The sequence below is a fragment of the Anarhichas minor genome, unplaced genomic scaffold (genome assembly GCF_050575085.1).
Source record: "Anarhichas minor isolate MPS153535 unplaced genomic scaffold, ASM5057508v1 ptg000028l, whole genome shotgun sequence".
Taxonomy (NCBI): domain Eukaryota; kingdom Metazoa; phylum Chordata; class Actinopteri; order Perciformes; family Anarhichadidae; genus Anarhichas; species Anarhichas minor.
The window spans coordinates 2,552,689-2,578,400 of NW_027466474.1; the positions used below are offsets into that span (position 1 = coordinate 2,552,689).

A 25,712-nucleotide genomic window follows, 5' to 3' on the forward strand; every position below is an offset into this window, starting at 1 on the left:
TGACTCCGGTTTTCACATTGCTCTCAACGTACATACATAGAATATACAAATAAAAAAGAAAAATATAAAAACAAGGACATTAAAGACAACAAAGTAGAACAGAGAAACTAAGCTTTAACATTTACCTATTATGTACAATATAAATAAAAATATATATCCAAGAATATATATGAACATAAAGAACAACAACAATGACAATGGACAATGGATTTGGGATATTAGTGCAGATAATAGTGCAGCATGTCTGATTAATTGTTCATGAGAGTGACGGCCAGTGGAAAGAAGCTGTTCCTGTGTCTGGTGGTTTTGGCGTACAGTGCTCTGTAGCGCCTACCAGAGGGGAGGAGTTGGAACATTCTAACACAGAGGAGCCATTTACTGCAGAAAAGAGAGGACATGTAATATGCTGAATATGTGCACAAATACAAGCACTCAATAGTGTGAAGAAAACACAAACAAAGGTTTAAATTGGCAGGGACGCTGGATTGTAAAGCATTTAGAGTTTGGCACTCTTCTTTAGACAGCATCCCGACAAACTGTTAGCATTTTGAATTTACCGGTAATTGTTTTGCATGTTTTACACGCTTGGAATCGAATCCTAAAGCTGGACATGTTAGAGCCATGAGTCAGCACAAAGCAACTGGATCTCAGTTTTGATGCATAAATGCTACAATCCTTAAATGTGTAAGCTAACACACAAACATAATGAGTGGCAGTAATTCAGTCTGGTTCTCTTTTGGAGAAACATTCATATTGGACTTGTTTGCAATTTGTCATTTACATCAATCAGTGGGTTTAGAGAGAAATGTATAACTAAAATTCTACACTGCAAACTGGAGCGTTTAAGTTTAAGAGACTTATACTAGTCAGTGAAGCTCTAATGAAAGACGCTTTTGAGTTGCACTAAAGGAAACGTAGGATCCAGTGTTTTTGGAGCTTGACTCATTGTAGAAACAAAGAATCAGGATGTCTTTGCCTCTGCTGCTTCAATTTTGACCACAAATTTAATCCGTCTCTTGTAAATTCTCCAACTTTTTGGAAATGTCATTCCCCCTCTAATCTTGTTAATTTGCCATTCCAATGATCATAACCTAACAAAGTCTTTATTTTTGCCTAACTTTAACTGCACCTTAATCATGAGAGGAGGAAATGGCTTAGTGCATCCTGGACAGGGATAATATCTCACCCCATGAATCACAAAAGAATGTACCAGCAATCTAGTTTAGGGTTTCTAGAAACCAGGCTACATCCCTCATAAATATGGTAGTACAAGAGTGAATGAAATATTTTCAACCAGATTGTTTTTGTATAACTGTGGTTCACATTAGTATCAAATCAAATCATGTCATATTTAGTCAGTGTCAGTTGTAGAAACCCACCATGAAACAAAAGTGCGCTGTTGGTGTTGTTTCATATTTTTAGGTTGGAAAATAATGACAGGCCAATCAGATTGCTCTGAAACTGTTCCCTCCCACATGATATGATTACATTAAGACACATCATCTTCTAATTTGATCTAATTTAACTGCAGTCTCAAGTGGATTAACAAGAAAATGATGATCGTATTTTATTTACTGCTGATTCTCAGAGTGGGGCGTAAGTACATGTAGCAATGTCAGATTTACTTCAGATGTATATTTATATCATTGTCATGTTCTTACAGTAATTTAGCAGGACATACCTGATTCTTTCTCTGTCAATAATCACTGAACCGTGTTTCTCTTCATATTTTCAGGATGCACAGATGATCTGATCATTGAGACAAAGAGTGTTGGACAAGATGTGACTTTGACTTGTGTTCGCAATACATCTCTGGAAGGAACAACCTTGTTTTGGATCAGGCTTGTTTCTGGAAACTTACCTGAATTCTTTAAAGGAACATTCACTTTTAATTATGATGGTGTTAATACGACTCCTCGCATTACAACAAAACAAGGACCTGGAACATTTCTCCTGCATATTAATCAAGCAAAGCTAAGCGATACTGGAGTTTACTACTGTTTAAGAGTGAACCAACTTGATGTGGTACTTTTGAAAGGAACATTTCTGAGAATTGGAGGTAAACATTTATAAAAGTAGTTTACATAATTTAATTATCCAACATGTATGTATAAAGATAGTACATGTTTCCATTATCAATAGGAAAGTGTGTGCCATTATATATACAAACATTGTTTAAGTACTTCAATGCTCACTAAAGCATTATTATCATGTTTGTATTTCTCAGGACCAGAACCTGATATCACTGCCGTCATACAAGAGCGTACATCTGATCCAGTCCGTCCAGGAGGCTCCGTGACTCTGCAGTGTTCAGTCCTCTCTGACTCTGAGAGGAAAACGTGTCCAGAAGAACAGAGTGTGTTCTGGTTCAGAGCCGGATCAGATGAATCTTATCCTAGTGTCATCTATGCACATGGAACCAGTGATGGATGTGAGAAGAGTCCTGAGTCTCACTCTCCACAGAAATGTGTCTACAGCTTCTCTAAGAACGTCAGCTCCTCTGATGCCGGGACTTATTACTGCGCTGTGGCCACATGTGGAGAGATATTATTTGGAAACGGAACAAAACGGGAAATTGAAGGTAACGGCAGAACAGTTCCATATAAATCAAGATTAATTTAGATCATGTATCACAAAGCAATTGTACAGTATGCCTTATATCATCTTGTCAAAATAGTTGTTAACTTCAATTATTTGTTCATTTTCATATACTTTCAGAACTCAACATGTGGGATATGCTGAAGACCAACACAGTTCTGGTTCTGCTAGTTGCAGCTCTGGCTATGAGTCTGATTGTTATTGCCTTCCTGATTTACACCATCAAGAGGAAAACGTGTGATCGTTGCAACGGTAATATAAGTTTCTAACAGTATCTTGCAAAAGCTAACTTTCCAGAATTAACACAACTGATATGTGTAAATTAACCTTCAGGGTCTTTCATCCTAAATCTCTGTTTTTATTTTATAACACAGCTCGGCAAACAAATGCTGCAACAGCCAGCGGTGACCACCAAGGTCAGCAGGTAAGGTTTATAAAGAAAAGATCACTATGGAAAAGTTATTGGACTTTTTTTTTTTTCCACTCTACATATATTGAAATTAAAATATGCTTTTTTCATATTTATTCAGAGAAATGAGGACATGTTGGTTTATTCTGCACCAACCTTCACCAAGAGGAAAACTGGCAGAGCAGAGAGAAAGAATGTAACAACAGCAGAGGGAGAGACCGTCTACAATGATGTCAGGACTTTAGTGAAAGATTAACAATCTACTGGATTTGCTAATTAAAGCTAGTATAAACTGTTGTTAATATGCTGCTTCACATCTGATATCGGTTACGGTCTTTTACTTTGATAACCTTGAAAAATGTTTTCAGGACTTTTGTTGATATTCTACAGCATCTCATATCTCTTAATTCTTGTTTAATTTCATGCATTGTTTATTAAATCTTTGGCGAAATTAGTTCAAATATTTGACCATATTCTACTACCGACCTTAAAAGTGTCAGAGGATTGAGGAAAGTTTCCATCTGTGTGTTTCGTCTGATGTGCAGTTTTAAGGCTGTAAACTTCTCCTATATGTATCAATGCTAAGATGTACCGTTTTCAGTCTGTTCAAAAGTTTTCTCTTTTCTTTTATAATGGCATAATTTCATTGATAATGTTTAGTCATAATTTGTTGATTTTGAAATAACTTTAGTTAGTTGATCTTGTATAAGACAGGGAGATTGATTGATTTTCTTATTAAATGTTTGCAGCGCAGTAGAAACTAGTTCAATACTTTTACAGAAATAAACCAGGAGGCTCAAACAGCATAATCCTTTTTTATTGCTTATTGTTTTTGCTCATGCTGATCTCTTACCACTCTTAAATTCCATTGATTTTAACAATTTTCATTGTTTTGAAGACTTCTCAGAGCAATGTGCTCACATTTGCTCCTGGACAAAAAAATGTACAGATTACTTTGAAAATATAATTTGCATGAATAAAATCCACATCTAGTATAATGGAAAAAAATTAAATAAGGATTGCATACATTTTTCATAATTCCTGCAAGTGAAAAGCAATGTGACATACAGTATGTCTTAACCCTAAATGAACTTGAGATCAGGGCAAAAGAAAAAACAATTACATTCCACCCTATCAAGCCTCTCAACAAAACGATACTGTGTGTCTAAATCTATTTGCAAATAAAGACAGTAATTAAATAAGTAATGTGTTGATGTGATTCCTATAAAAAATATTTTAGTATTGAAGTTCAGGTGGTATATCACAACCTTGAGGGTTGTTGTGAAAAAGTTACATTGAGCTGTGTGGCGGGCCGTGTATTTTATACCTGGGCCTTCAGTGCTGTCCTACCACAGTTGAGCCATCTCCCAATAACCACATTATGACGCCACAGCTACAGGTTAGTATTTGTTTCTAGTGGTGTAACAATACACGTAATCGTATTGAACCGTTCGGTACGAGGCTCACGGTTCGGTACGCATTACGAACCGAACAATACGTTTGAATATTGCATTTGGAAAATGCAGAAGCTTAAATTGTGGGAAATATAATGTTCCCACCCGATGTAACAGGCAACGTGCTGTCTGACACGCCCACCACAGAAGAACGACATTGTACTCGGGTGAGGCACGTGTGTTCTGGGAGGCCCACTATACTAAACTAGCTTAGCAGGAAAACTAACAGCAGCACACACGCTACAAACTCCCAGCAGGGTTTAGGTAGCTGTTCCCTACCGATTCAAACATGGCTAAAGTAATCGCCACACAACCCCCATTTCTCTAGACCATAATTCCTGCTTTGTAAAAGAAAACAAAAGCCCAAACAGAGAATCAAATGTCCGAACCCTAACCCCTACTGGTTATTTGTTTCATGTAAAAATGAAGCTCAACACCTACAAATACACTAACTGCAGAGTGCAGATACATGAATACGCGCATGACAGGATGCTTTGTCATTAACGGACAATACATATAGTCAAAATCAACTTCATTAACACAATGACAAGAACAAACTCACAAGAACCAGTCACATATATTTATATGACAACAAAGAATGACAAATCAATCCAGCCAAACTGCAGCGCTAAAACGCATTCCGCCACACACTCAAGAGCACGAGCCATTCAAATATTATTCACATCAGAGAGAACAATATTAACCATATCATAAAAACGACACGATAGACAAATTAACACAGTAGTAACGCTACTGCAGATGTAAAAAATAACAAAGGCAGTTCACTTACCAAAGCTGCTGTTCACTATTTAATGCAGACATAGTTCATCCTCCATTCTTTGTTAACAAAGAGTTTAATGACACAGTTGTACAGAACATCTTTTCAGTTCCAGCAAGAGGTCCTTCTCGATTGCCATGGACACCAGTGATGACAGTTGAGCCTCCCCAGTTGTATTTCTTGAATATCTTTTTATGCGTTTGAGGGTTGAAAATGTCCGCTCATCAGAAGCAGTAGATATTGGGATTGTCACCGCCCAACCTGTCACGCTAGCCCACTGACCAATCACGTACTTGTAGGCCAGGTAGAAGGATCTGACATGTCAAAGAATACGCCCAACATGTCAAAGTAAAAATCTGATTGGTTGAAGACTATGACAATCAACAATATCGACCCCATTTACTTAAACTGCAAAAGGATTCACTTGTAATTCTGAAGGCCTCCGGGCAGCTTTTTTTGCTTAGAGACAGCATAGGGGCCAAATCTGATTGGATAAAAGCTCTACTTAAAACAAGCTGTGCTGGACGTAGCGCAACTGAGGAAGACAGTAGCTGTGCAATGAGATAATAAGCTAATGGGAAAAAATATTTAGAATACATGTAGTATATTTATGAAAAATAATTAAATTATAAAATAGCTATAACTGTGATTCTGTCGAGGCCAGCAGAGAAGGCATTGCTGGCCCTGACGGCCCACCACTGCGTTACACACACCTAAAACATACCTGTTGCTGCCACTAGATCCTCTCAGGATGCTGATTGGTCCGAACCAGATCGGTTTGGACACCAACGCATAACTTGAAGCCTGACAAGGTGAATTCTTGAAAAAATCAGTTGCTTAATGAGCAGTTTTTACACACTGGAGCCATTTATTGACCAACAACTGCTCGGCCCAACGGCTGAAGTCCAGTTTTACAGTGATCCTGCTGGATTCACGCACTTTTGTAACTAAACTAATCCTATATGATTTTTTAGATGTATTGTTGGCTAATGACATCCGACATGTAAATGAGACAGTATTTTCCTCTTTCAATATAGGCAAGCTGTTTTGCTTCCTGTGTTTGTGCTAAGCTAGGCTAAACTCATCCTGGAGCTGGATTCCAATGTTTTGATAATTGTCTACTAAGCCACAGGGTTGACCGTGGCTAAGTGGAGAGCAGGGCCGTCCTTCAATCAGAGGATCTGGCTCCACTAGCCACATGTCAATGTGTCCTTGAGCAAGACACTTAACCCCAAATTGCTCCCGTAGCTGTGCCTACAGTGTATAGATAGATACTGAATTGTAAGTCGCTTTGGATAAAAGCGTCTGCTAAATGACTGTAATGTAGTGTAATGTCTAAATTTGGACGTCCATTCAACACTAAGAAGTGAAAAGGAGGACTTTTGGAATAGCATTAGCTACCGCATAGCCTGCAGGTTTTAATGACAGTTGTGGGGAAAGGTGAGACGAAATGTGGCCAAAGCCACAAAGAAAATGTCACTGGTTAAAGTGGGAGAAAGAGGGCTCATGTGAATGTACAATTTGTAATTATGATAAAGCATTGCAGTTTTATCAACTCATAATGGACAATGGACTTATTCAAACTGATCTAAATCTTGATGATCTTGCAAGCACTCTGAAAGAGTTTTGTTTGTTTATCATTTCCTCTTTTTTTAATAACAGATACTTTGATTTGTTTTAGCACAAAAAGCACTAGTAAAACCAATAACATTAAGGACAGGCCCATTTAATGAATGATGTTACTAGTTACACTTGTGTGTTTCACAAGTCTGAATGTCTGCTTTGAAATGCACATTAAGACACAAAGTGAGAGGGATCAAATAGACTGTCAGTGGTTTTCACCAGTGAACTGCTGTGTAGCTGTCCACCACAACTTCCCTCAACTGTAGAGCAAAGTATGGCCAACAAAAACACATACTGAGCATTATATGTTGTAGACACAATTAATTTCCGTTTTAAAACATATACAATGTAAAAAATGTAAGGGGACAACTACTCAATTGAATAAACCCGTCAATCTGTCTGGTCTCACAGCACTTTGTAAATCCCTTCTGCATGTAGCGAGAGGAGCAAGCAATGCCACATGCAACAGCTGCACTGACAGACAGAAGCTGTGGTGGGCCACTTTTACACCCTTTGACCACCTTCAAGGCTGTTTGCTATCAACAGACTATTCAACAGGATGTGTAGTGAGGGAAGAGCTACAATAAGCTTCAGCAGGCAAACTTATTGTTTTATTTTTACTTGTTGCTGTGTTCATTTAAAGTATAGATACTGTCTATCCTTCATGTTTTTAAGATGCAACCATCTACGACCGTATGCATGTGCAGTCTTAAAATATCACAGATGCATATAATATGTTTTGTTTTAATCTGCAGATTTATTCACCACCTGAGTCTGTCACTGCACCACAGACTTAAGCAAGGCTGGCTCACCTATTTGCAGATAATCAGGCAAACTTAACTTAAGATCAAGGTTAAAAATTCTGCATAGACAAATAGACCAGAGTGGGTCCAGTGAAGGATGAGCACCTCCCCCTCTGACAGCAATTACAAATGAACAGCACAACACTGCAGAGGAGTGTGATGAGAAATGGTCAGGACATAGTGTGACTGGGTGCGTTTGTCCGACCCTCCTGAACCCTTAACCTACTCCTGTAAGTTGATGTGATATTAATAACAATCATCAAAACAAGTGTGTTATTAAAAGGTAAAACATTGTTCAAGCAGAGCTTCCTGAGGCTAAAACAGAGAAAGGTGGGTTTATATTGACACATTAGTTTGAGGCCCGGCTACAGCAATGCTTAAGTTTCCACGCATCATTTGTTTGTCAGTGGTGACTGTGAATGTGTGTCTATTTCTGTCCGTTTGTGTGTGAAAGTACAAAGCGTGTTTTGGCTCGTTGTCAACGCTACGTTGAACCTGATGAAGGCCACAAACCACAACGAGCTGGTCTAACAAGTGTGACGGAAGTTTCGGTCCTAAACTGTAGATAGATAGGTTGTCTTTCTAATTTCTTTCTCCATACAACCTTCAAGTTGTCAGGAAACCTTAACGCTGTTTTGATAATTATTTAACGCTGGAGTTTGTGGTGTTGTACTGGGCTGCATTTTAATGTTAATGTAAATACGGGTCAGAAACTTTAAATCGCCTCCAGGTGAATGTGATACTGTGAGAGTGGCGCTCTGCTGCGGCCTCTCACCAGCCCCCTGAAAAGAAGTGATGTGAGTATAGAGGAGGGATGGTTTAACCGCCCTCCTCTGTACGCTGTGCTCTTCCTGCTGATATGACTGACAGGCAGGAGTGGGCGGGTCATCATTCATGATGTGGAGCATCTGAATTGGCTATTGTGCATAACATTTAACATGTCTCTATCTCTGTGTATCGTGATGGCAAATGGCTGAATGCTTCTTTTCTGCACACAAATCAAACTGATCAATACATTCCTGATTAACTGAGTGCTGCAGACAATGTTGTAGAATTTTCTGTTTGGCCCAGAAACATAGACCTACATGTTTACAGATAAATTACATGTCATGCATTTATATTCAAAGGGACAGGACAGTTTAAAAAAGTTCATTGTTAATCTACCGTTTGTATAGGCATGGAATTTGATTCCGGTTTTCACATTGCTCTCAACGTACATACATAGAATATACAAATAAACAAGAAAAATATAAAAACAAGGACATTAGAGACAACAAAGTAGAACAGAGAAACTAAACTTTAACATTTACCTACTATGTACAATATAAATATATATCCAAGAATATATATGAACATAAAGAACAACAACAATGACAATGGACAATGGATTTGGGGTATTAGTGCAGATAATAGTGCAGTATGTCTGATTAATTGTTCATGAGAGTGACGGCCAGTGGAAAGAAGCTGTTCCTGTGTCTGGTGGTTTTGGCGTACAGTGCTCTGTAGCGCCTACCAGAGGGGAGGAGTTGGAACAGTCTAACACAGAGGAGCCATTTACTGCAGAAAAGAGAGGACATGTAATATGCTGAATATGTGCACAAATACAAGCACTCAATAATGTGAAGAAAACACAAACAAAGGCTTAAATTGGCAGGGACGCTGGATTGTAAAGCACTTAGAGTTTGGCACTCTTCTTTAGACAGCATCCCGACAAACTGTTAGCATTTTGAATTAAATAGTTTTGCATGTTTTACACACTTGGAATCTAATCAAATCCTAAAGCTGGACATGTTAGAGCCATGAGTTAGCACAAAGCAACTGGATCTCAGTTTTGATGCATAAATGCTACAATCCTTAAATGTGTAAGCTAACACACAAACATAATGAGTGGCAGTAATTCAGTCTGGTTTGTTTGCAATTTGTCATTTACATCCATCAGTGGGTTTGGAGAGAAATGTATAACTAAAATTCTACACTGCAAACTGGAGCGTTTAAGTTTAAGAGACTTATACGAGTCAGTGAAGCTCTAATGAAAGATGCTTTGGAGTCACACTAAAGGAAACGTAGGATCCAGTGTTTTTGGAGCTTGACTCAAGTCACTCTTTATTGTTTCTAGAAACCAGGCTACATCCCTCATAAATATGGTAGTACACGAGTGAATGAAATATATATTTTTTTCAACCAGATTGTTTTTGTATAACTGTGGTTCACATTAGTATCAAATCAAATCATGTCATATTTAGTCAGTGTCAGTTGTAGAAACCCACCATGAAACAAAAGTGCGCTGTTGGTGTTGTTTCATATTTTTAGGTTGGAAAATAATGACAGGCCAATCAGATTGCTCTGAAACTGTTCCCTCCCACATGATATGATTACATTAAGACACATCATCTTCTAATTTGATCTAATTTAACTGCAGTCTCATGTGGATTAACAAGAAAATGATGATCGTATTTTATTTACTGCTGATTCTCAGAGTGGGGCGTAAGTACATGTAGCAATGTCAGATTTACTTCAGATGTATATTTATGTCATTGTCATGTTCTTACAGTAATTTAGCAGAACATACCTGATTCTTTCTCTGTCAATAATCACTGAACCGTGTTTCTCTTCATATTTTCAGGATGCACAGATGATCTGATCATTGAGACAAAGAGTGTTGGACAAGATGTGACTTTGACTTGTGCTCGCAATACATCTCTGAAAACATCAACCTTGTTTTGGATCAGGCTTGTTTCTGGAAACTTACCTGAATTCTTTAAAGGAACATTCACTTTTAATTATGATGGTGTTAATACGACTCCTCGCATTACAACAAAACAAGAACCTGGAACATTTCTCCTGCATATTCATGAAGCAAAGCTAAGCGATACTGGAGTTTACTACTGTTTAAGAGTGAACCAACTTGATATGGTACTTTTGAAAGGAACATTTCTGAGAATTGGAGGTAAACATTTATAAAAGTAGTTTACATAATTTAATTATCCAACATGTATGTATAAAGATAGTACATGTTTCCATTATCAATAGGAAAGTGTGTGCCATTATATATAAAAACATTGTTTAAGTACTTCAATGCTCACTAAAGCATTATTATCATGTTTGTATTTCTCAGGACCAGAACCTAATATCACTGCCGTCATACAAGAGCGTACATCTGATCCAGTCCGTCCAGGAGGCTCCGTGACTCTGCAGTGTTCAGTCCTCTCTGACTCTGAGGAGAAAACGTGTCCAGAAGAACAGAGTGTGTTCTGGTTCAGAGCCGGATCAGATGAATCTTATCCTAGTGTCATTTATGCACATGGAACCAGTGATGGATGTGAGAAGAGTCCTGAGCCTCACTCTCCACAGAAATGTGTCTACAGCTTCTCTAAGAACGTCAGCTTCTCTGATGCCGGGACTTATTACTGCGCTGTGGCCACATGTGGAGAGATATTATTTGGAAATGGAACCAAACTGGACATTGAAGGTAACGGCAGAACATTTCCATATAAATCAAGATTAATTTAGATCATGGATCACAAAGCAATTGTACCGTATGCCTTATATCATCTTGTTAAAATAGTTGTTAACTTCAATTATTTGCTCATTTTCATATAGTTTCAGAACTCAACATGTGGGATTTGCAGAAGGCCAACACAGTTCTGATTCTGCTAGTTGCAGCTCTGGCTGTGAGTCTGATTGTTATTGCCTTCCTGATTCATACCATCAAGATGAAAATGTGTGATCGTTGCAACGGTAATATAAGTTTCTAACAGTATCTTACAAAAGCTAACTTTCCAGAATTAACACAACTGATATGTGTAAATTAACCTTCAGGGTCTTTCATCCTAAATCTCTGTTTTTATTTTATAACACAGCTCGGCAAACAAATGCTGCAACAGCCAGCGGTGACCACCAAGGTCAGCAGGTAAGGTTTATAAAGAAAAGATCACTATGGAAAAGTTATTGGCATTTTCCACTCTACATATATAGAAATTAAAATATGTTTTTTCATATTTATTCAGAGAAATGAGGACATGTTGGTTTATTCTGCACCAACCTTCACCAAGAGGAAAACTGGCAGAGCAGAGAGAAAGAATGTAAAAACAGCAGAGGGAGAGACCGTCTACACTGATGTCAGGACTTTAGTGAAAGATTAACAATCTACTGGATTTGCTAATTAAAGCTAGTATAAACTGTTGTTAATATGCTGCTTCACATCTGATATCGGTTACAGTCTTTTACTTTGATAACCTTGAAAAATATTTTACGTTTCATTTTTACATGTTTTAATGGCTTTTGTTGATATTCTAGTATAATGTAAAAAATGTAAAAATGATTAAATATATTTTTCATAATTCCCACAAGTGAAAAGCAATGTGACATACAGTCTGTCTTAACCCTAAATTAACTTGACATCTAAATATTAAAACAGTTTTAAATAATCAGGGCAAAATAAAAAAACGATTACATTCCACACTATCAAGCCTCTCAACAAAACTATACTGTATGTCTAAATATATTTGCAAATAAAGACAGTATTTGAATAAGTAATGTGTTGTGATTCCTATAAAAATGATTTTAGGATTGTACCTATAAGTTCAGGTGGTTTATCACAACCTTGAGGGTTGTTGTGAAAATGTTACATTGAGCAATAGTGTATTGTATGTTTTTGTAGTATTGTGTATGTTGAAGGAACACAATGGAAACAAGACATCAGTCACGATGTCTGTGCACAGCGTCTGACTTCCATTCTAGAGAGATCATCTCAGACCTACGATTAATGTAAATATTTTAGTAACAATGACGATAGTATTTCCCATAAAACTAATTTCCAGATATTAACCATCCTTTATCTCACTCCATGATCAAAATGTTATCATTGAATAATCTGCCGTTTTAGAATCGTTAAATGTCAGCGTGCTGTGCTGCGAAAACAGAAGGTTCTTTTTTAATTTTGCCAAATTAAAATTCAACACGTCACCAAAATCTGTCGGATCTATTTACAATAATCATGAGGAGGCAAAAGTTATTTGTCTTGTTGCTTCTCATTTCACATTCGAGTTGTCCTTGTATGCCACGCTAAGATTACAAAAGCTGAATTTACCTTAATTAAGCCCAAAGTGAATGATTTTTACACAAATTCTATGAATCATATCAGTTATCTGTTCTACGTACACATGAGTATTTGTTTAACCTTTAATTATCCAGGATAGTGCCATTGAGATTAAAAATCCCATTTTCAAGAGAGTCTCGTATATGTGGGAAAGTTAACTAAATGTTCTTCTCTTGCTCCAGATATCTGGGTGCACTTCCCTTCTCTCACCAACAACCCCTAAAGAAAAGCTGCTAACCCCAGACAAGTGCAGTCAGATCAATCTGTGACCAACAGTCCATAACCTTAGTATCACCTTTCTGTGTCCAAACTCCTCCTGCACCTTTATCTGCAGTACTCCTGCACGCTTTTATTGTGAAATGTATAATTAGCATTCCACTTGCCTCATTGAAAATGTAGCAAAGCAGCTTTCAAACTATCAGTTGTCAAATTAGAACGCCCATATGTCGATACGGCAGCAGATCAATATTAAACTAATGTAATACGTGGTTAAGTGCTAAAAGCAGGATACGTCCCACTTGCTCACATTGTATGATGCAAACAGCTTACTTTATTGTGCACACAGGATATTCTTTTAGCAACATGGATTTTCTCAAGAATGACTCTGGAAGATTTCTGACGTAATCCTTTTTTATTTAAATTTTGATTAATGTTTCATGATGCAGTCAATATTCCAAGCCTCAACAGATATATTCATTCTTCTTTCAACAAAGCAACATTAGTAAACACAAGTTAAGGCTGGAGCTCGCTACTCAGGCCACACAGACACCTCTGAACACACATCACATGTCTTTTGTACTCACATGGATTTTGAGTATAATATTTCTGTGTATCTAATGTCATGTAAAGATAAAATCATTCACACACACTTTATCCATATAATACATGTTGGCTTTCCAAAATCTAACAAAGAGCTGAACTGTCTTTTTTTTTACAATCAGTGGATTTCACTCAAACAGAAATCAGTGCCGATCGTTGATTCCTTTGACTTGTTTTTCTCCTTCTTCTTCCTTTTCATTGTAGATAGATCCAGTGATGGAGTAGTTCAGTGCCTCTGTGTCACCATCCTAAAAATAATAGTTTTAATAGTCAGAGCTGTGACAACAAGACAAAGAGTAAATGGTATCAGAGAGGCTTCCTGTAACATCCTGGATTTTTTTATAAACAAGAATATCTGTTGATTCCAGTTATGTTCTCCGTCTTTGCAGTTTACTAAACTCACCTTCAGTTCCTTGAGAAAACAAGGATGGCAATCACAATCACACAGAGAGCCAACAGCGCCCCAAGGATGATGTTAACTGGATCCCAATCCTGAATTGTTCCTGAAAGTAATTTAAAAATGTCATTTAACTCTTTACTCCTTGTTTCCATGAAGTCATCCATGACTTTTAGGTGACTCATTGGTAAATAGCTTAAATACTGCCGATTAGTAATTTGTAATTTATCATAATTCGTAACAATTATTTTAATTATTGAATTTCATGACATAGTTGAGATGATGTCATATGAGTGAAGACCTTTATTGGTTTTCAAGTCTAAATGTTGGGCACCTTTCAGGTAAACGTGTGAAGGGAACAATAAGTTGTGAGATGATTCATGAATTTAAAGTTATAATTTGCACCATTTTCCTCAAGAACAATGTGTAGACTGTTGAACATTAATCCCTTTCAATCATCACTATGACCCACTAGTGTGTGGTGGTGTCTCTGCAGAGACTCTGCCCTCTGCCTGGATTTTCTCTTTGCTTCTTATCTTGCTGTGTTTGCGACGTTGTTGGGCGTCATTAAAGAGCCTTTGAGCCCCATGTCGGGTTGTCAAAAACCACCGCTTTGTCACGATACAGAGGCACAAGCCCCCCTTTAGCGACTGTGTGATACAAAGCGGCCATTTCTGACAACCTGGGATGAGAACGGGTTGTTACATCGCTGTGTTTTTATGTGCTTCAGTGTTGCCCCTGCTCCTCTCTCTCTCCTTGCTGTGTGCAGAGTGATGTTATCTGTGTCTGACTGAGAGCAGCAGCGAGTAACACACAGGGCCGACAGGATGGAGCGTCCACAAATCCGGCAACGCACACCTCTGCAGGGTTGTGCGGAGGTGTGGGTGTGTTAAATCATTGTACAACTTAGCGGTTTATATTATTTAAGGCTAAATGTTCTTCATAGTTGAGTGCGTGGCCTCTTTGAGTAACAGGTCTGTGCCATCACATTAGCTAGCTGTGACGTTTTAATGACTTTTTTTAAATATTTAAATACAATATATGAAAATACAATACTTTTAGTTCAACTGTAAAAACCTACTTGTCTCCACTTTGGTTCCTTCACCAAACAGGATCTCTCCACATGTGGCCACAGCACAGTAGTAAGTCCCAGCATCAGAGGAGGTCTGTATAGTTCTGTACAGACTGTAGACACAACTTCTTTCTTCTTGTTCATCACTGTGAGTGTAAATGATGCCTGGATGAGATTCTCCTGATCCAGATCTGAACCAGTGCACACTGCGTTCACCTGGACACTGGACTCTGTTTTCTTTGTTCTTGGAGAGAAGTGAACACTGGAGAGTCACTGAGTCGCCCGGCCGGACCGACTCAGTCTCCGGACTTTGTTTCACGTAGATAGATTTCTGATGATTACGATCTGCATGATTCAGGTAAAAATACATTAATAAGAATGAATAATTACAATTACTAAATGTGGCAAAAGAAAAATGTATTTTACCTTTCACAACCAAGAAGGTGCCATTAACAAAACTCTGTGAATATCTTGCTCTATGGACACAGAAGTATGTCGCTTCGTCCTCTTTGCTGATATTTCTGATGGTTAGAAAATACTGAGCGTTCCGCTCTGTGACTTCGAAACGTGGGTTGTTAAATTGCACACTAAGTGTCATTTTGCCAACAATAACAGTAACTACCTGTTGGACCATATATCCAAGAGGCTGCTTGTACCAGTAAAATGATTCCGTTTCAGAAACTGAACACTGCAAAGTAACATTTCCACCAAGTTCAGTCAAAGTCAAAGAGAGCTGGTGAGGATCCTCTGCAGTTTGAATCAGATCTGAAGAAAAGAGACAGAATGTAACAAAGTTAAAGCACAAGATAAGTAAACAGGTAAAGTATGAACCCTTCCAAAGATTAATACATGGTCGTGTCTTTCTCAAAGTAGTTAAGAGTTGCACTTACACACTGTACAAAGTAGAATCAAAGCAACCAGTCCTCCGATCATTGTGGTACAGCACTCGTGTCTTGCACTACTGATGTCACACAACCAAGTGGAAGATGTAGTCACAAGGTGATCAAGGTTTACAAAGTAGAATGATTGGCTGAAACATAGAAAATGACCGTCCCCCTTCATTTTTTCAACCTTTGGTCTATTTTCATGAGATAGGAAATCTACATGTTCTGAGTATTTGTTGTATTTTCAAAGCAGTGTCTTTATTCAGACTGCATGACTACATTTATTGTTTCTGTGATAACCATTTTGTGTGTTTTGGCCTATTTAAGAGCAAGTACTGAAAGTTTTTCAACAGCAGCAAAATCGGTCTCATCGGTCACAATGTGGAGAAATATTTTTGATTTTAATCGCATGCACATGCACACAGGTGACACAATACACATTTTATATTTGTTTTTTGCAAGACAATTCCATAACTTCAAATTAACTTGGAGTGGCAGATGGTTTGTTACACAGAACAAAAACAAAGTGCTCAGCAGGTGATTGGATGAACCATCTGTGTATCACCGTCAGTCAGGAACAAACACCCTCTCCTTCGAGAAAAGTCTTCATCACTGTACTTTGTTCTTTCACTGAAGAAATACTCTCCAGATCTGATGAAACGGGGCCAAGCCCCTATTCAGAATTACACTAATATAACTGATGCTGTAGCAGCTTTTGTCGTGTCACAAAGACCTAAAACACGCCCGTGGCTGACACACTGCTTGGCCTAACTTGGCTGAAGTCCAGTTTTACAGTGATCCTGCTGGCCTCACACACTTCTGTAACTGAACTAAGACTGAATTAATTTTTGGATATATTGTATATTGCCAGCTTGTTGGCTAATGACATCTGACATGTAAATGAGACAGCGTTTTCCTCTTTCAATGTAGACTAGATGTTTTACTTCCTGTGTTTGTGCTAAGCTAGGCTAAACTCATCCTGGAACTGGATTCCAATGGTTTGATAATTGTCTAAATTTGGACGTCCAATCAACACCAAGAGGTGAAAAGGAGGACTTTTGAAATAGCATTAGCTACAGCATAGCCTGCAGGCTTTAATGACAGTTGTGGAGAAAGGTGAGACGAAATGTGGCCAAAGCCACAAAGAAAATGTCACTGGTTAAAGAGGGAGAAAGAGATCCAAACAAATCCAATAAGGGGCAGGCAAAAATCCAGGGTCGAAAAACAGGCAGGCAGGCAGGGTCGGAACAGGCAGATCATGAACAATATAAAGGTACGCTGGAGAACTTGGCAATAACACACAAGACAATCTGGCAGAGAACAAGTGCAAGTGAGGGGACCTACATAGTGAGGGCTAATGAGGGAATGGGCTGCAGGTGAGATGGGTGTGGAGGACCAGGTGAGGGGAATGAGAGCTGATCGGGTGTGAATGGTAGGATCTGAAATGACAGGAGAGTTAATAAAACAAGCAGACAGGATGAAAACAAACTAATATGAAGGGGAATTCGTGACAGTTTGCTTATCATTTCCTCTTTTTTAATAACAGATACTTTGATTTGTTTTAGCACAAAAAGCACTAGTAAAACCAATAACATTAAGGACAGGCCCATTTAATGAATGATGTTACTAGTTACACTTGTGTGTTTCACAAGTCTAAATGTCTGCTTTGAAATGCACATTAAGACACAAAGTGAGAGGGATCAAATAGACTGTCAGTGTTTTTCACCAGTGAACTGCTGTGTAGCTGTCCACCACAACTTCCCTCAACTGTAGAGCAAAGTATGGCCAACAAAAACACATACTGAGCATTATATGTTGTAGACACAATTAGTTTCCATTTTAAAACATATACAATGTAAAAAATGTAAGGGGACAACTACTCAATTGAATAAACACGTCAATCTGTCTGGTCTCACAGCACTTTGTAAATCCCTTCTGCATGAAGCGAGAGGAGCAAGCAATGCAACATGCAACAGCTACACTGACAGACAGAAGCTGTGGTGGGCCACTTTTGCACACTTTGACCACCTTCAAGACTGTTTACTGTCAACAGACTATTCAACAGGATGTGTAGTGAGGGAAGAGCTACAATAAGCTTCAGCAAGCAAACTTATTGTTTTATTTTTACTTGTTACTGTGTTCATTTAAACTATAGATACTGTCTATCCTTCATGTTTTTAAGATGCAACCATCTACGACCGTATGCATGTGCAGTCTTAAAATATCACAGATGCATATAATATGTTGTGTTTTAATCTGCAGATTTATTCACCACCTGAGTCATGACATAGCGTGACTGGGTGCGTTTGTCCGACCCTCCTGAACCCTTAACCTACTCCTGTAAGTTGATGTGATATTAATAACAATCATCAAAACAAGTGTGTTATTAAAAGGTAAAACATCGTTCAAGCCGAGCTTCCTGAGGCTAAAACAGAGAAAGGTAGGTTTAGATTGACACAATAGTTTGAGGCCCGGTGTGGAGAATTTCAGTATTAGAAACGCATTATTAGTAGGATTAAATAACACCCCTAGTGGTCAGTAGAAGTGTCACAATAATAAATATAAACAATATGTTTCCATATGGAATGTATTATGTTTATAATATCCTCACTTATAGAGGATATTATATGTTACAGTATATTAACTCATTGAATGTATTAGATCATAGAAGTATAGTCACTGTAGGTATTAAAACACTGTAAGTCTTGAGGGTCAGATAGGGATTCTGAGTGAGGCTACACAGACATGCAGCAGCAAATGGAGGCGACCTCATCGATGGAGGATGGGGCCAGTGGGACGGTCAAATGCCAAAGCTGACCACGACGGAGAGGTGGAGCCAAGATGTTTTGCGAGGAGCCAAGATGTTTAGCTAAAGGATCGATAATGGGAGGGGACAGGATTCAAATGGAGCCAATCACTAATCGCCACGGAGGATCATTCAGACGTTTTATGACAGTATCGGACACTTTCCGACTCTCAGGGGATACAAAAGACAATGTTTTAGGGAGTTTACCTCAGATCACTGCAGCTCTCATTTTCAGCTAACTGGCCGCGCCGGACTGTGAGGAGATGCGTGTATGTGGTCTCTGCTCTCGAGAACATCACTATTGATAGTTAATTCAGTTTGTAAGTGAACTTTGTGTAGTACATTAAATATTGTTTTTAATTTTGAACCGGATCCAGCTCATTTTTTCTGCTGCGCGTGCGCAGTAAGACGTTCGCAGCAGAGAGAAGTCCTGCGGCCTTGCAGCTCTTCATCCTTTGTTCTAACCCGAACACCGGCTACAGCAATGCTTAAGTTTCCATCCGTCATTTGTTTGTCAGCGGTGACTGTGAATGTGTGTCTATTTCTGTCCGTTTGTGTGTGAAAGTACAAAGCATGTTTTGGCTCGTTGTCAACAATACGTTGAACCTGATGAAGGCCACAAACCACAACGAGCTGGTCTAACAAATGTGATGGAAGTTTCAGTCTGAATTTTCTAGCGTGCATAACATTTAACATGTCTCTATCTCTGTGTATCGTGATGGCAAATGGATGAATGCTTCTTTTCTGCACACAAATCAAACTGATCAATACATTCCTGATTAACTGAGTGCTGCAGACAATGTTGTAGAATTTGCATAGTCATATATGGAATTTGACTCCGGTTTTCACATTGCTCTCAACGTACATACATAGAATATACAAATAAACAAGAAAAATATGAAAACAAGGACATTAAAGACAACAAAGTACAACAGAGAAACTAAGCTTTAACATTTAACATTTACCTACTATGTACAATATAAATATATATCCAAGAATATATGTGAACATAAAGAACAACAACAATGACAATGGACAATGGATTTGGGGTATTAGTGCAGATAATAGTGCAGTATGTCTGATTAATTGTTCATGAGAGTGACGGCCAGTGGAAAGAAGCTGTTCCTGTGTCTGGTGGTTTTGGCGTACAGTGCTCTGTAGCGCCTACCAGAGGGGAGGAGTTGGAACAGTCTAACACAGAGGAGCCATTTACTGCAGAAAAGAGAGGACATGTAATATGCTGAATATGTGCACAAATACAAGCACTCAACTGTGTGAAGAAAACACAAACAAAGGCTTAAATTGGCAGGGACGCTGGATTGTAAAGCACTTAGAGTTTGGCACTCTTCTTTAGACAGCATCCCGACAAACTGTTAGTATTTTGAATTAAATAGTTTTGCATGTTTTACACACTTGGAATCGAATCCTAAAGCTGGACATGTTAGAGCCATGAGTTAGGCACAAAGCAACTGGATCTCAGTTTTGATGCATAAATGCTACAATCCTTAAATGTGTAAGCTAACACACAAACATAATGAGTGGCAGTAATTCAGTCTGGTTCTCTTTTGGAGAAACATTCATATTGGACTTGTTTGCAATTCGTCATTTACATCCATCAGTGGGTTTAGAGAGAAATATATCATTAAAATTCTGCACTGAAAACTGGAGCTTTTAAGTTAAATTAGATTAGTCAGTGAAGCTCTAATGAAAGACGCTTTTGAGTTGCACTAAAGGAAACGTAGGATCCAGTGTTTTTGGAGCTCGACTCAAAGTAGGAACTTTGAGTCAAGTCACTCTTTGTTTAGAATTGTATCCGTCTCTTGTAAGTTCTCCAACTTTTTGGGAGTGTCATTCCCCCTCTAATCTTGGTAATTTGCCATTCCAATGATCTTAACCTTAAAGTCTTTATTGTTGCCTAACTTTAACCACACCTTAATCTTTCAGGGAGGAAATGGTTTCGTGCATCCTGGACAGGGATAACATCTCACCCCATGAATCACAAAAAAATGCACCAGCAATCTAGTTTAGGGTTTCTGGAAACCAGGCTACATCCCTCATAAATATGGTAGTACACGAGTGAATGAAAAATAGTTTTCTTTTAACCAAATTGTTTCTGGATAATTGTGGTTCACATTAGTATCAAATCAAATCATGTCATATTTCGTCAGTGTCAGTTGTAGAAACCCACCATGAAACAAAAGTGCGCTGTTGGTGTTGTTTCATATTTTTAGGTTGGAAAATAATGACAGGCCAATCAGATTGCTCTGAAACTGTTCCCTCCCACATGATATGATTACATTAAGACGCATCATCTTCTAATTTGATCTAATTTAACTGCAGTCTCAAGTGGATTAACAAGAAAATGATGATTGTATTTTATTTACTGCTGATTCTCAGAGTGGGGCGTAAGTACATGTAGCAATGTCAGATTTACTTCAGATATATATTTATATCATTGTCATGTTCTTACAGTAATTTAGCAGGACATACCTGATTATTTCTCTGTTAATAATCACTGAACCATGTTTCTCTTCATATTTTCAGGATGCACAGATGATCTGATCATTGAGACAAAGAGTGTTGGAGAAAATGTGACTTTGACTTGTGCTCGCGATACATCTGTGGAAATAGCAACCTTGTTTTGGATCAGGCTTGTTTCTGGAAACTTACCTGAATTATTTAAAGGAACACATAATTTTGATAATGATGGTGTTAATACGACTCCTCGCATTACATTAAAACAAGGACCTGGAACATTTCTCCTGCATATTCATGAAGCAAAGCTAAGCGATACTGGAGTTTACTACTGTTTAAGAGTGAACCAACTTGATGTGATACTTTTGAAAGGAACACAGAGTGTGTACTGGTTCAGAGCCGGATTAGATGAATCTTATCCTAGTGTCATTTATGCACATGGAACCAGTGATGGATGTGAGAAGAGTCCTGAGCCTCACTCTCTACAGAAATGTGTCTACAGCTTCTCTAAGAACGTCAGCTACTCTGATGCCGGGACTTATTACTGCGCTGTGGCCACATGTGGAGAGATATTATTTGGAAGCGGAACAGAACTGGAAATTGAAGGTAACGGCAGAACATTTCCATATAAATCAAGATTAATTTAGATCATGTATCACAAAGCAATTGTACCATATGCCTTATATCATCTTGTCAAAATAGTTGTTAACTTCAATTTTTTGCTCATTTTCATATTGTTTCAGAACTCAACATGTGGGATTTGCAGAAGGCCAACACAGTTCTGATTCTGCTATTTGCAGCTCTGGCTGTGAGTCTGATTGTTATTGCCTTCCTGATTTATACCATCATGAGGAAAACGTGTGATCGTTGCAACGGTAATATATGTTTCTAACAGTTAGTTATTATCATTAGTGTTGTAACAAAGTAGTGCATCCGTATCCATTTTTATCTCTTTATATTCTTTTTGTTTATTTCATATTGTAGCTGCTGTTTCCCTGCTTGAAAATGTTGCAAAAAGGAATTTAAAGGTAAGATCAACTTATCCAAAATCACTATTGGTATTTTATTGGTATTTGTCATCTTACATAACATGCTATGTATTTCTTCAGAGAAATGAAGACACATGGATTTATTCTACTGTCGTCTTTACCGTGATGAAATCTGGCAGTGGTGGAACGAGGAACGCAAAAGCAGCGGAGAGAGAGAAGATCTATGCTGCTGTTAAGGCTTTTGGGTTGGATTAGCATGTTAAGTGGACTGTTTGAGATCAGTTGGTACCGTATGTGTGCTGATGTTATTATTTTTAAAGTTAAAGGCTGTTCTATGTGGCTATTATGTAATATTTAGCATTTCATGCATATCTGGATTAAATGTTTTGTTTTAGACCGTCCCACTGATATTTTACTGTCACACACATTTTGTCTTTGTCAAATGTGATACTTCTAGTCCTTTACTCTGTCGTCTTTGCTGTGAACCATGAGTTGTTAAATTGCTCACAAACTGTCATTCTCCCAAAAACTATTGCAACGATGGTTGGACCATATATCCAAGATACTGCTTGTACCAGTACATTTTGAAGTTTGAATCCGATCTGAAGAAAAGAGATCGGTCTTATTGACTGCATGTGTGTATTTTAAGGTCGCGATGTGCAGCAATATTTTGATTTTAATCACATGCACACAGGTGACACAATACACCTTCTTTGACAGTTTCTTCTGGTTTCCATGGTTCTTTACTGGTCAACAGAAAAATAAAGCCTTCAGTGCTGTTCTTTGTTCTTCTTACTCAGAATGAGAATGAGAATCAGCTTTATTGACTCCGGTTTACACATTGCTCTCAACGTACATACATGGAATATACAAATAAACAAGAAAAATATAGAAACAAGGACATTAAAGACAACAAAGTAGAACAGAGAAACTAAGCTTTAACATTCAACTACTATGTACAATATAAATATAAATATATATCCAAGAATATATATGAACATAAAGAACAACAACAATGGCAATGGACTTGGGATATTAGTGCAGAATGGTGGTAATAGTGCAAATGGAGATAATACTGCAGTATGTCTGATTAATTGTTCATGAGAGTGACGGCCAGTGGAAAGAAGCTGTTCCTGTGTCTGGTGGTTTTAGCGTTAAGTGCTCTGTAGCGCTTGCTCTTGCATCTGCTAGCCTCTGCTTGCATTTTCTTGCTTCAATTTGCCAGATATATCACATATATCTTGCCAGATATATCACATATATCACTCTTCAACGTTTGAGTGAAGACAAATCCAGAAAATCGTCGAGTTATTTGGGTTGTTAGCTAATGCTAACTAGCAGCTAAACTAAAGCTAAGTAGCAGCAAGAAGCCTCCCTTCTCCACGGATGACTACTACAAACTCCTACAGAAGATTGCAGTCTTGGAAACAAAAATCCACTGACTAGAAGTAAATGTGGAGGTAAATGGACTGTGTGGGAATGATACCACTTTACCATGGACTCAAAACACTGGACAAACGCAAGCTAAGACACAGCTAACTAGCACCACCAGGCCTACCAAGAAACAGGAGGAGAGAGCAGATAATGAATCTTCAAATGGTAGTCCTCCCTGGAACTCTCTCGGTGCAAAGCCGAAGAGAAAATTATACCCTCAGGATGTGGGAGGATGACTAACAGGCAGAGCCCAGCACCCTGAGATTTGTGATGCGACTGGCTGGCCTGCACTACCACACAGGCAGAACTCCTCCTCAACCCCTGCACTCAGACGGACAAAGCTAAGGACAGCTGAGAAAAGTAAAACCTGCAAAAAACCTCCACAACAACCAAGCCTACAACTTCAAAACAGATTTGCTCCATTGTCGCAGGATCCTAAATCTCCATCTGATGACCTGGATAAGCAGCTATCTCCTCAAAGCAGGGTAAGAACTGAGAGTAAATGTGAGAGTAAAAGGCCGCAGGCAAAGCTAATGACTGGGCCTGAGACTCTGATTGTTGGTGACTATGCTGTAAAAGATGTCAGAACACTGTGCAGCAAGAATACCAAAATACTCTGCTTTCCGAAAGATATGGTCTCTAACATGAGAGACAAAATGAACTGAATGCACTGAACAAATGGCTGTCAACTGTATGTACTGACCATTCAGTACATTTTATCAACAATTTCTACCTTTTCTGGGAGCGCAGACATCTTTTTAAGGCACATGGAGTTTGCTTGAACAAGTTAGGGGTAAAACTGTTTACCTCTAACCTATTTTTCTCTCTGCGTCATCCGTCTGTTCCTACTGCCAAGGACAAGACACAAGAGGAGTCTAAACAAGAGATAACCACACAGCATCGCCATGGAGACCTTACGGGAAGGATGCCCCCGCCTAGCGACAGCCAAAAGGAGGAGTCTCCAACCTCATCATCACGGACCGCCTCCGATCTCCCACTTTCCCCACCCTTCCGAGACGAGGAGTCTTTACCTCCCTCCCCAGCACCTACTTCCACCCCCCAAACTCCATCCAGGTCCCTTTCCTCTCTCACACTCTCCCCATCCTCCCCCCACCTGGAGTTCACTGACCACATGAAAGAGCTGGTCATTGCTGGAACCAAACACACTCCTCGCCCCACTCCTCGACGTACAGCTCCAGCCCCACCCCCGAAACTGGCTCCTAGTCCTCAGCCAGTTTTGACACAATCGGCAAAGTTAAAGCACCCTGCCCTTCCCCCACCTCCACCTCGGCTCCACAACCATCCTCTGTCTCCCCTACCTGATAAAGGCAGGGCAAGGCAGGGCAGGCCGGTGCGGAGGACTCAGAGCTGGAGTGATGTGATCCACTATCTTGGATGCTATGATTGATATCTTCTGGGTCCAGGCTACAAGGCTAATGACACCAATGACTCTCTCCAGGAAAAGTCGGGGCCCTGTATGCAGCTAGCCTTCTCAATTCCTGTCCTGATAGTTCATAGAAAAAGAAAGGTGAGGCTGCGAAGAAACAATAGTAAACCGGCAAACTTAACATACATTCCTCGTCAGCCTGTCCAAATAAATTGGGCAAAGAAAGCTTTAACCACATTAAACTTAGCTTTATTAAATGTCAGGTCTCTGTCAGGAAAAACATTTTTAATCAATGATTTTATTGTTAGGCACAAACTGGACATTTTGTTTTTAACTGAAACATGGTTAAATCAAGATAACAATGCTTATTGAATCAACACCTCACAACTTCAGTTTCATGAGTGAAACAAGAGCGCATAAGAAAGGAGGTGGAGTTGCTATTTTATTTAATGATTCTCTTCAATGCAAGCAGATGTCCTTTGGTCATTTTAGTTCTTTTGAATATGTGGCTCTGAATTCCACTCAAGCTTTATTCCTAAACATTTACAGACCGCCTAAATACTGTGCAACCTTCTTTGATGAGTTTACTGAACTGCTGTCTATAATCTGTATTGATTTTGACTGTGTTGTTATTGTTGGTGATTTTAATATCCATGTTGATAATCCCCAGGACAGAGGGTCTATAG

The 25,712-nt window shown here is 38.7% G+C and overlaps 2 protein-coding genes across 2 annotated transcripts; one reads left to right on the top strand and one right to left on the bottom strand.

The window, feature by feature from the left end:
* The first annotated feature begins 621 nt into the window (after positions 1-621).
* On the top strand, positions 622-12,986 carry LOC142962916 (uncharacterized). Its single transcript, XM_076103599.1, has 9 exons — positions 622-625; positions 2,228-2,581; positions 2,719-2,850; positions 2,973-3,014; positions 10,289-10,612; positions 10,781-11,134; positions 11,266-11,403; positions 11,526-11,567; positions 12,946-12,986. The coding sequence occupies exons 1-9, from the start codon at positions 622-624 to the stop codon at positions 12,984-12,986; spliced, it is 1,431 nt and encodes a 476-aa protein (XP_075959714.1).
* A 1,001-nt stretch (positions 12,987-13,987) lies between these two features.
* On the bottom strand, positions 13,988-15,984 carry LOC142962917 (immunoglobulin kappa light chain-like). Its single transcript, XM_076103600.1, has 4 exons — positions 15,942-15,984; positions 15,478-15,816; positions 15,061-15,396; positions 13,988-14,085 (listed from the first exon to the last, which is right to left on the bottom strand). The coding sequence occupies exons 1-4, from the start codon at positions 15,982-15,984 to the stop codon at positions 13,988-13,990; spliced, it is 816 nt and encodes a 271-aa protein (XP_075959715.1).
* Between the last annotated feature and the right edge of the window lie 9,728 nt (positions 15,985-25,712).

Bases quoted from the DNA above. Each gene is read 5' to 3' on its own strand.
- LOC142962916 (XM_076103599.1), top strand. The intron at 10,613-10,780 runs GTAAACATTTAT...TGTATTTCTCAG, and splicing joins AACATTTCTGAGAATTGGAG to GACCAGAACCTAATATCACT. The intron at 11,135-11,265 runs GTAACGGCAGAA...ATTTTCATATAG, and splicing joins AACCAAACTGGACATTGAAG to TTTCAGAACTCAACATGTGG.
- LOC142962917 (XM_076103600.1), bottom strand. From the start codon at position 15,984: ATGATCGGAGGACTGGTTGCTTTGATTCTACTTTGTACAGTGT. The intron at 15,817-15,941 runs GTAAGTGCAACT...TCTTTTCTTCAG, and splicing joins GATTCTACTTTGTACAGTGT to ATCTGATTCAAACTGCAGAG. The intron at 14,086-15,060 runs GTAGGTTTTTAC...AATTACTTTCAG, and splicing joins AGGAACCAAAGTGGAGACAA to GAACAATTCAGGATTGGGAT.